This window comes from Nicotiana attenuata, chromosome 2 (assembly GCF_001879085.1).
Source record: "Nicotiana attenuata strain UT chromosome 2, NIATTr2, whole genome shotgun sequence".
Lineage (NCBI taxonomy): Eukaryota > Viridiplantae > Streptophyta > Magnoliopsida > Solanales > Solanaceae > Nicotiana > Nicotiana attenuata.
The window spans coordinates 46,809,928-46,821,869 of NC_031990.1; the positions used below are offsets into that span (position 1 = coordinate 46,809,928).

At 37.0% G+C, this 11,942-nt stretch overlaps 1 protein-coding gene across 3 annotated transcripts in view; it reads right to left on the bottom strand.

Annotated features, from left to right (window-relative positions):
- LOC109209001 (protein NUCLEAR FUSION DEFECTIVE 6, chloroplastic/mitochondrial-like) overlaps positions 7,023-11,942 on the bottom strand; it is a 5,443-nt gene continuing 523 nt past the window's right edge. The window contains exons 2-3 of one of the 3 annotated variants that reach the window (XM_019372173.1): positions 10,262-10,386; positions 7,023-7,351 (exon numbers count right to left, since the gene is read on the bottom strand). In XM_019372173.1, the coding sequence (XP_019227718.1) occupies positions 7,332-7,351; positions 10,262-10,386 (145 nt within the window). In that variant the 3' untranslated portion in view covers positions 7,023-7,331. Of the gene's footprint in view, positions 7,352-7,919; positions 8,399-10,261; positions 10,387-11,942 lie in introns of those variants that run through there. The other 2 variants (XM_019372180.1, XM_019372177.1) reach the window with 2 other exon arrangements.

Here is an 11,942-nt window from a genome sequence, read left to right on the forward strand (position 1 = left end):
GCAGCCCGATCCACTATATAAACAACCATAAGGCTCGTTGCGGCGTGCAACCCGATCCAATATAGATAATCAGCCCGAAGGCTCGTTGCGGCGCACAACCTGATCCTATATATATATATATATATATATATATATATAGCCTAGAGGCTTGTTGCGGCGTGACACCCAATCCATATATACTCTCACATAACTCACGCCTCGGCACTCAGGCCCTATCTTAGTCACCAACCTCGCCAGTCCCCCAGGCTCTCAAAAAACATAGAATTCATCCCAAACAGAGATAATAACATGTATCAATGATAAATAGGAGGGGACAGAGATAAAAATACGCAAGTAATATCATGACTGAGAACAAAAATAGCAAATAACAGTTAATTTAGCAATTACACGACCTCACGGGTCTCAACAGTGATACCACAAGGCCTAAACACGATTTCTAACATGAAGTGCAATCAATTTCCATAAAAACGGAGGGAAAACATAGTAAATAGTAAGCTAATCGATTCTACAGTCTCACGGGACGGACCAAGTCGCAATCCCTACGGTGCACGCCCACACGCCCGTCACCTAGCATGTGTGTCACCTCCAAAATAGTCATACGACACGATATCCGGGGTTTCATACCCTCAAGACCTGATTTATAACCGTTACTTACCTCAATCCGAGCAAAATCCTACTCTGCGATTCCTTTGCCTCTCGAATCGGCCTCCAAACATCCCGAATCTAACCACAAGTAGTACAATACCTTTAATATATTCTAAAGGAATCAATTCTACAAGAAAAACTATAAATTAGACTCAAAATCCGAAATTGGCTCAAACTTGGCCCCTGGGCCCACGCCTCAGAATCCAACAAAAGTCACAAAACGCGAAAGCCCATTCATTCACGAGTCTAACCATACAAAATTTATCAAAATCCGACATCATTAGGTCCCTTGAATCCCCAAATTACACTCTCCAAAATCCCAAGCTCTAACCCCCAATTTTCACTTCAAAACCCCACTAATTAGATGAGAAATCAACGGAAAAATACCATGGCTAAGGGTATTAGGCTCAAGGGACTTACCTCGGTGAAAATCCTTGAATCCCCTTCAAAAATCACCTCAAAAGCTCCAAAGTCCGAGTTAAAAATGGTAGAAATGAGGAAAAATCACGAAGTCCTCTATTTATACCTTCTGTCCAGCAAAACTGCACCTATGGTCTCCTTGTCGCTTCTGCGACGCTGCACCTGCAGGAATTCCATCGCAGGTGCGGATTCCACTTAAGCTCTCAGAGTCTGCATCTGCGGTCGAACACACGCACCTGCAGGTGCGCACCTGCGGGCCTCGCCCGCTTCTACGATCCTTGCCATCCTACGCCTTTGCGCACCTGCGCTTAACCTTTCGCATATGCGCTTACGCAGATGCGTACCAACCCTCGCACCTGCGCTTCCAATCCAAACCACCCTTGCCTGCATCTGCGAAAACCTCTTCGCTTCTGCGGGACCGCACCTGCGGGCTACCCACCGCAGGTGCGAAAACACCAGAACCAGATCAACTTCAGCAGTCCTTCAAACTTCAATCTTGTTCCGTTAATCACCCGAAATCAACCCGAGGCCCTCGGGACCTTAACCAAACATACCAACAAGTCCCATAACAACATACAAACTTAGTCGAACCTTCGAATAACTCAAAACAACATCAAAACACCAAATTACCCCCGGATTCAAGCCTAAGAACTTCTTATACTTCCAAATCCCACAAACAACGCGAAACCTATCAAATGACGTACGAATGACCTCAAATTTTGCACACAAGTCAGAAATGACACCACGAACCTACTCCAACTTCCAGAAATCCAATCTGACGCCGATATTAAATTTCCACCGCCGGCCAAGATCGAAAAAATTCTAACTTTCGCCAATTCAAGCCTAATTCTACCACGGCCCTCCAAATCACTTTCCGGACACGCTCTTAAGTATAAAATCACCTAACAAAGCTGACGAAATCATCAAAATTCAAATCCGAGATCGTTTACACATAAGTCAATATCTGATCAACTTTTCCAACTTAAACCTTCTCCTAAGAGACTAAGTGTCTCAACTCACTCCAAAATCACTCCGAACCCGAACCAACTAACTCGGTAGAAGAACACAAAAGAAGCAGGAAATGGGGGAACAGCGGTATCACTCTCGAAACTACTGGCCTGGTCATTACATTGGTAGAGTGTATGTTGGACAAAATTAAATTGTATTTGATAGTACCATTGCTCGAGGACGAGCAAGAGTCTAAGTGTGGGATGTTGATATATAAATATATATATATATATATATATATATATATATATATATATATATATATCGCCTTATATTTTACTTTTGTTTCGTGAATTTAGGATGTAAAATGTGTTGATTTATATTAATTTGAGGTGTTTTATGTGTAGGAATGATCCGGGAGCAATTGGGGGCGAAAGNAGTGGTTACAAGTCGGCTTTTGAGGTTGGGTGGTGACAAATAGGTTGTTGGTATTGATTGAAGTGAAATATTATGCTTGGGCATGCTTAGACAGGAATAATGTGAATTTTTGTGTGTTCATGCTTGTGTGCCGGTATTGATCATAGTCTAGGGTATAGTGTGTGGGTAAAAGATAAAGTACTCCTCTATAATTGATACTTGTACGTAGTTGGGGGGTTTATTAGATAGTCCCATTGCTCGAGGACGAGCAACGTTTAAGTGTGGGGTGTTGATGATAGGCTATAATTGCGTATTTTAGTCGATTATTACACTCAAATTTACTTCACTTTGATTGAGTTTGAGCTTTAATCGCTAGTGTCTTGCACTAACTGTGTGTTTTATGCCTTGTAGGAGTGATTCCGAGCTATATAGATGTTATGGAATGAATTCAAGTGATTTGGAGCTTTGAAGTCGGAGTAAAAGCTCAAGGAATGAAGCCGGAATCGTGTTTGGGGGTCAACGGATGATAGTTAGAGCGAACGAAGAAACGAGTAGGCATATTGCGCACTGTCTAGTAAAATGGATATAACTTTTTGCTCAGAACTCCATTTGGTCTCCACAATATATGGTTGGAAAGCTAACTCAAAGGCCTACAACTTTCATGTTTTACGTTTTTCCAAATTCCAAATAGAACGGGGCGAAACGCGCAAGATTTGAGCCAAAACGAACAAAATCGGGAAAAAAGGGCCAGTTGGGCGCCAAAAACAGTATGCACAAATATTTGGGCGCTATGGAGGGCGCCTGGCGCCGGGCTGGGCGCCGGTGACGTGAAATGTGTCCTATTTCGCCCGGGACAAGGTTATTTCGGCCCTAGACCTACCCAACACGTATAAAAGCAAGACTAAACCTATTTTTGAAGGAGTGGACGCCACTTTGGTGATATCTAGCACACTTTGAAGGAGAATTCACGTGGGGGAACACACACCACGCTTGGAGGAGGCTTCCAACTAGTTTTTCTTCTCTTCTCTTCCTTCAATCTCATAGTTTATTAGCTCTAGAATTTTGGGTGCTACATGAACGTTGTAGTTTGAAGCTTGAATTGTTCTTATTATTTTATCATATTGGTTTATTTATTCAATCTTGCGCTTAATTATTTGATTGCTTGATCACCAATTGAATACTATCTGCGAATCTAGGATTGAACTCGGGAGAGGAAATTCTTGATTGCATATAAGATTGATTAGAGCAAGACCTTAACTCTGGGGGGGGGGGGGGGGATTTGCGGTTAGGATAGGAATATACCTAATCACCTTGCTTGGTTACTATACAGGAATTATTAGGCGTTGGATTAGCTTGAATAGGCGAGTTGTACTTCGGGAGAGGCTACGAGCAATATTAACCTTGTCAACCAATAAACCAGATAAATTAATTAGACGATTTAAGTGGAAAACTCAACGGGATTGTTAGCTAACCCATAGCTCTAGAATATTCACTCACATTGAATTCGTCTCTATAATTTGCCAACTTATTTTCTTTAATCTCTTAGTTTGTTACTCTAGATTAGTTTAAGTTAATTATTCATACTTTGGGATTCACTTGAGTAGATTAATTGTTTGGGTTTAATTTAGTTGATAGTTAATCACAAGTCCATGTGGGTACGATATCTGGACTTAGAATCCTATATTACTGGTCGACCACGTATACTTGCGTGTATGTTTGGGAGCAACAAGTTTCAACTTATGATATTGATTATTATTATTATTATTATTATTATTATTATTATTATTATTATTATTATGTAGTGCCTTTTTTCTTTCTTCTTTTTGACTTTCACTCATTTAGTGCCAATTTTGTTGACATTTTTGGGTGCTTGCCCGTATTTGTGATACAAATGATCTTCATTTTCTCACGAGGCAAATGAATACCTATTTTTCTTTTTCTTTTTTTTTTGTACAGGTTGGAGCTATTTTATTATAAAAGAAATTAAAGAGAATTTTTCAGCTTGCTAACTAAGGTTGGCAGCTTCCGGGCAACTAAGCTGGTATGGAAAGAATTATTGTGCCGCGAATTTATTTTTCTATGCAAGTTCTCGGTCAAGGTTTTTGAATAGAACTTCTAAAGATATAATTAAGATGTAAGCCATCTCGTACTAAATGGAGCCACTTTTCCATAAGAAATTTTTTTTTCAGAAATTTGAAAATTAGCATTTATTCATTCAATTAACAAAAAGTAATCAACAAAAAAAAATTACAGTGCTGAATAGAAAAAAAAAAACTCAACTAGAGCTAATCCATTATAACTGAAAACATGCACACACACACAACCAAAAAAAAAAAAGGAAGAAGTTAGGCACAAAACTTAGCATTTATTCACCTAGATAAACAAAAAGCAAACACCCAAAAAAATAATAAAGTTAACAACCGTGACACTTAATCTACTGGAACATTACCAAAAAACTTGCAAAATATTTCGTAAATTAGAATTTTTTTAACCCAATCAACCAAAAAAAATTAAAAAAATACAAACCGAATTGAGAGCTGTGATGGGTGTAATTGTGGCGGCTGCTACGCTGTTGGTGCCGTAAATTAAATTTCCTTTTTGCGGCAGTGATACGAGATGTCCAGAAATCAGAATCCATGTGGATAAATGAGGATAAAAAATAGAAAGTGGATATAGCTGAAAATGAGAAGAGGATTAAAGGAAAAAAAATATGAACAGTTAGTAATATTAATTTTTGTTTTATGTTTCTTGATTTTGATGCGTTTGTTGTGGATATTCCTTTCTTTTCTTTTTTTGTAAAATTTTCTGGGATGAATTGTTTGAAAGAGATTTGTGTTTTGCCTTTTCTTGTTGTTTATTTTCGTGTACGGTTCAGATAAAATTAACATTTTTATTATTACATCTGACGTTAGAATTTTTTTTAAAAAAAATCCATCTTGTCAAAACTTATATTATAAACCTAAACAATTAACAAAAAGTCATCTACAATAAATAAAAAAAGCGAAAGAAAAAATGAGTCCGGATAGTTTCTTTTATCTTCAAGGGAAAAGCTAACTCTTCGATTATGGGTTCGATTGAATCAATAACTTTGGTTCAAATTTCATATTTTTTCTAAAATTTTATATTAAATATGTACAAAATTTTAATTTAAAATTCAATAACTTGAAAGCGTAAAAATTGAACGGTTATCCTATTTGGTCACCCACATTTAATCTATACCCACTTTTTAGATTTTTTTTTAACTTGTAGTCACTTTTTAAACAACTTCAGGCCTTTTTCTTCTCTTTCTTCTTCTACTTCTTCTTCTTCTTCTTCGGGTGACTGTTATTTCGTATGGTATTTGTGATCATATTTTAAGGTAGTTTATGATGTTTTATAGTGGTGAGCTGTTATGACACTTTATTTTTTGCTATTGCTTAGGGTTTCTTCTTCATCTTTTTCTTAATTGCAAAATGAGTTCGTTAGATTTATTGTTGTTTTGACATTGATGACTGAGGTTTGTTCTTGATGATATTTGGAGGTTATGTTTCAAATTTGAGCTCATTTGGAGTAGATTTAGGTATTAAATCGTATATTGGATTGTTATAATTCGAAGAACAAATTTCTGTTTCTGGGCAATATGCACTTCAGGACTATTTGGCCTTAAGTGCATGAAAACGTTGATTGCACTTCAGACCTTTCGGCCTTAAGTGCATTTGAAGTGCAATTTTTTATTTCAAACTTATTGTCCTTAAGTGCATGAAACTATTGGTTACACTTCAGACCTATTCGGCATTAAGTACATCTTAAGTGCATTTTTTACTTCAGACTTAGCCTTAAGTACATGAAACCATTGGTTGCACTTTAGACCTATTTGGCCTTAAGTACATCTGAAGTGCAATTTTTCACTTCAGACCTATTTGGCCTTAAGTGCATCTGAAGTGCAATTGTTCACTTCAGACTCATTGACCTTAAATGTAGGAAAACTTTTGTTGCACTTCAAACCTTTTGGCCTTAAGTGCATCTGGAGTGCACTTCAGACTTAATGGCCTTAAGTGCATGAAACCATTGGTTGCACTTCAGACTTATTTGGCCTTAAGTGCATCTGAAGTGCAATTTTTTCACTTCAAACCAATTTTTTAAACGTCAAACCCTATAAGTCTTGAAATTGATCATAAAGTGGATAGGCTTGCATATTTTCTTTTAAAGTAGGTATAAGTTTAACTGTGACCCCAAAACCGGGTATAGATGCAAAGGCCCCTCAAAAACAAAATCCTAGGATCAAGGCCTCTTCCTTTCTCTTGTTTGAGTTCATTTATAATTTTTGGCCTTCTATTTTCGGGTTTAATTTTTATATACGGACAACTTAAAGGATGTTTATGCCATTATCATACTTGTAATTGCCATACAAGATGATAACTGTCTACTATAATCCGTTAAACTAAACAATGGTTCATTGCATTATATATGTTACTAACCTTGCTAGTTTTAGTCATCAACTACATGGTTAAAGCAGAGCGATATATAGTTGAATATGACATGAAGGGCAACAAAATACGTGAGCGTACACATCAGATTTTCCATGCTCATGGGACAAATCTTAGAACTATATCCAGCAACAAAATGTAGACAAGGTTAGATGCTTTTGTTCTCAGTCTTAAGTACAATGAGCTCAAAAGTTGTTCAACATATATATATATACCAGGAGTAATTAAGAAAAACACTCAAGTACTGTCCAGAATTCACTGAAGGGGGTCAGCATCTGACAAATCAGTAAATCATGTATGTAAATATTAAACAAAAATCAAATGACAGTTGCAGGAGAGGATATATGTTTCTTCTTTGGAGCTCCTATTGTACCCTACTTTCAGACAATCTCTTAGACTACACGATAAAACTTCACTTGAACCTTCTGACGTTCATCATAAATCATCGTTGCAATCTGATTGAATACAAAGTATTAGAATGAATCTAAACATAATTTAATCAGCAAGAACTACAATGACAAAAGGCAAATAATACATGCTAAGGATCAGTCCCCTCAGACTGTCTTAGGATTTAAACTTGTACAATAACTTTCTTTCTAACTTCAGCTGTCAAAAAGCAAACAAGAGAACAAGCATACAATCTTAAGACAATATCAAATGAAATCATCCCCCCTCCATTCTCAGCAAAAAGAGGAAAAGTAACTGAGACAGGAGAAAAATTTTGCGCTTTTGGGGATCATCTTTCATTTGAAGAGATGGATACAAGAGACAAAGACGCAACAATCAAGTGGTGTACAAATACTATAAAGAACACGCAACTAAATATCTTTACTAGCAAAGATATACTCTTCCCAGAGATTCATTCTTGAGGCTTGTTTTAAGAACAATCTACATCACCCAAAGACATGAGTACTTGTTGTTGTCCACACGGCTCCCGTTTTAAGTTACTCATGATACAATTTTTTCAGAAGCAACTTGGCAATACACAAATGATAGAAGACATCAATATATTCTCTAGAACAATTCCAGGAAACTAAAATCTGGTAATTATATTGCTTTAGTTAACACCATAATTGTACAGAAATGCACTAAATTCTGGTTCAAATTCAAGCTTTGGCCCTTACATAATCTGTAATTACAATGAGCTAACTCAGGACTTCAAAATGTAAGTACCATTGATAATGATAATATACTTCAATAGAAGCCAGAATTCATAGAAAGGGAAAGAGTCCCATGTTCTTATCAGTACTCTACTATTTATTCTCTTAGACCGCTTGGACATAAAGCTTCACTTGAACTCTTTGACATTCATACATCATCCTTGCAATCTGATTAGACACCCAGTATTAGACTGTCACTTACATCTTAGCAACAACAATTGTAAAGGCAAAATGTATATGCTAAGTGACTTTCAATCCGACAAACTATCTGATTCAATTTTCTCGAGGCTTATTATGGAATTAACTCATCAACAATCAATATCAGCTGTATGATTCACAAATCTGCAAGAAATATGTATTTCTGCGTCAATGTACAATCAAACAGGTACAACAAATACATCAATTGCACATATAAAGGCTCAACGTCATGTCAATGTATATTGATATCTTGGTGAATAACATATCACTCTTTTGGTAAACTGAACCCATAAGCATTTAAAGAGTTCTGATTGAGAATTATATTACAAGAATTTCAGCCACTAGAAGTTTTTTGTTGTAGACTAAAAGGACAAACGAATAAAATGCAACATAACAACAAGTCTACAATCTCAAATCAAATTCTGACTCATCCCCTGACAAAACTCTAATACTACACAAAGGTCACTGTATTTTTAATATTGACAGTAGAGCTCATCTTGTGCCAGAAATAACCACAGGACATGGTTGGTTCCGTTGTAAACACGTTAACCTAATGTTAACAAGTTATACTAGGTATGTGTATTGGCAGAAGGTGATCTTTGTGGTCACATTCTCATATTTTATGGTGAACTCCATTTATGTGCTTGTATAAATTATTGGTTGGGTACACAGTATATGGATGAATAAAGTTAGTTCGACCAAAGTCGAGTAACTATCCAATTACATTGATGAATCGTATATGAATCCATTACGTTAATGTAACTATTAGCTACACTCAGGATTCAACATGAATCCATTAAATTAATGAATGTAACCTTCTAGATTTATTCATGAATTCTTAATATATTAATGAATGATTTCCACTATAGTAGGTACATACACATGGAAAAAATACATTAAATACAAGGAATAATTATGTATTTGGATGATAGTTCCTTTAATCAAGAGGAAAAATCTATTCACCTATTTATATGGCTATTGATGGCTTTGCCATATCAAATGACATTCCAAACATATATAAAGGGGTCTTGGTCCCGCTCTACACTCCCACCTAAGTTTCTAGTATTTAATCAATCATCATAACATATAAAGATAGAGAGATGTAGAGAATGAAGATTGGGACTTGAGTTAGAACCTAAGAACTACCATCAAGTAACAAGACAAGTTAATCTCAAATCCACATGTTTTTAATCTCAAATCAGCTCAAGATACATACTATTATTCTTACCATTTTGTGTTTATAAATTGTTAAGCCTAGAGCATTCAAGCATGTGGTATTTGAGCATTAGGTTGTTGGTTTATGAACTTATAAACTGTTCAATGTTAGCATTATTTAGGTTTATATATGCACTCTACATTAGAATGATTAACTTAGGTGATATAAATGTTTGTTTCACCATAATAGACTCTTTTAAAACTTGTTTCAGATAATTATAAAAAGATTCAATACTATACGTGTTAGTAATTGTCATACAAAAAGGGAAAATTTGTTTCTTTAACTGTTATTGTTTGAACTTGAATTGGAAGTTGTCAAAGTGACGTACAATCACAAAAGGTTAGAGTATTTTAGTATGTTTTCTACGTTCAAATTTTAGTCAATAAAATTAATTAGTATATGTTAATTAAATAATAATAATTTACATATATTAAACATAATCTTACTTAAAGTAAGTTGATACACAAATCTAACTTGTGATGTTGCACCAATAAACTTATTTTTGGTGTTACTGGCTTTAAGGACATTTTCAGTCATTTGGACAGAAAAAGTGATTATCACATGAACAACTTATTTTCAGCTTCAAAACTTCTATTCAAATACATAACTGCAATCATAAATTCAGCTCTATCACATAAAAAGTGCTTTTCAGCACCCGGTGCTTATAAGCTACTTGAATTCAACTTGCCCAAAAGGGCTCTATTCTTCAACAAACATGCATAAAATCAAGCACCCTACAAACTAATCCTCGTATGGATCCATATAATACTATAAAAAAGATGTAAATATACCTTCAAGAGTCCAACCATAGCACCGAGAAGTGCCAGATAACATGGAATTCAGCAATGCAGAGGCAGTAGCAGTGTGATATGGAAACAACGTTTCCGCTCTTATACAGCTCATTTCAACAGGTGACCTACAAAATATAAGGAAAAAATGTATCTGGTTCAATATTATACAGAAACAATTAATGATAAATATCTTGGTGAAAATTTATACTCCATCCGTCCCAATTTATGGTCTAAAACAAGTCTGTATGGGTCAGAATCCGATCTCACGGTAATTAACGGAGTTAATCTCGTCTTGAGCTAATCCATAATTAATAAGTGGTATGGCCACTTATTCATAACAGGATTCGACTCTTGTCCGATTTAATCTACGAGGGCACGGCCCATTCATTCCCCCATGGGGACGGAACCTCAGCGTGGCCACGGCCATTTATTGCCAGCTCACGAAGCTCACATCTATAAATACTAAGAGCGGAAGCCCTAGAAAGGGGGCGGCTTCTGGACCACTATTCACAAAAGAGAGAGAGAAGAGAAAAATATACCCATCTTATGGGAAGAGAAAACACCATTGTAAGGCTCTGAACCTCTTCATGGAAAGGCAGACCAAACCAATATTGTCAATAAAAGCTGTTAAGATTTCTTCTCCTAACCTTGAGTACTCATTTTCATGTTCTTCGCTTGGTCCAATGGATTATTATGATTTGCTATGATTTTCCCGTAACTTATTTGTATTGTTTTGCACTCATAAAGCACGATAACTTTTGAGCAAACAATTTGGCGCCGTCTGTGGGGATTTCATAGCAAATTCGCATTGTTCTTCCATGGACCAAAAGGAAAGAAACGCTGGAAAAGGAAGAACAACCCAGCTTAAACAAGCCAAAGCGGCATATCAGGCCGATGGAACTCGAAGATCTCGAATCGAGATCCAGTTCCTCTGTCTCTCATCTATCGGATGGTGCAAACAAGAAGAAGAAGCCCCCCCCCCCCCTCTTTTGGGGAGAATCTTCGTAAGAGATCTCCCACATCCCTGATAAGGGCTCCAGCCGGAAACCAGCACGGAGGAATCTCGAATCGAGAATCGCTTCGAGACAGCCTACATACCCCGGTTGGGAAGATAACGATTAAGCTGCTCAAGATCTCGAATCAAAACCGAGCTTCAGCTCCCAAAAACCCACGAACCAAGACAGGCTATGCGCCTTCACCAAAACAGTTCAACTACGGTTGAACCAAGACAGGCTATGCGCCTTCGCCAAAAAGTTCAACTACGGTTGAACCAAGACAGGCTATGCGCCTTCACCAAACAGTTCAACTACGGTTGAACCAAGACAGGCTATGCGCCTTCACCAAACAGTTCAACTACGGTTGAACCAAGACAGGCTATGCGCCTTCACCAAAAAAGTTCAACTACGGTTGAATCGGGACTCAGGCTATGCGCCTTCACCAAAAAAAAAGTTCAACTACGGTTGAACCAAGACAGGCTATGCGCCTTCACCAAACAGTTCAACTATGGTTAAACCAAGACAGGCTATGCGCCTTCGCCAACAAGTTCAACTACGGTTGAACCGGGACTCAGGCTATGCGCCTTCGCCAGTAAGTTCGACTACGGTTGAACCAAGATTCAGGCTATGCGCCTTCGCAAAAAAGTTCAACTATGGTTGAACCGGGACTCAGGCTATGCGCCTTC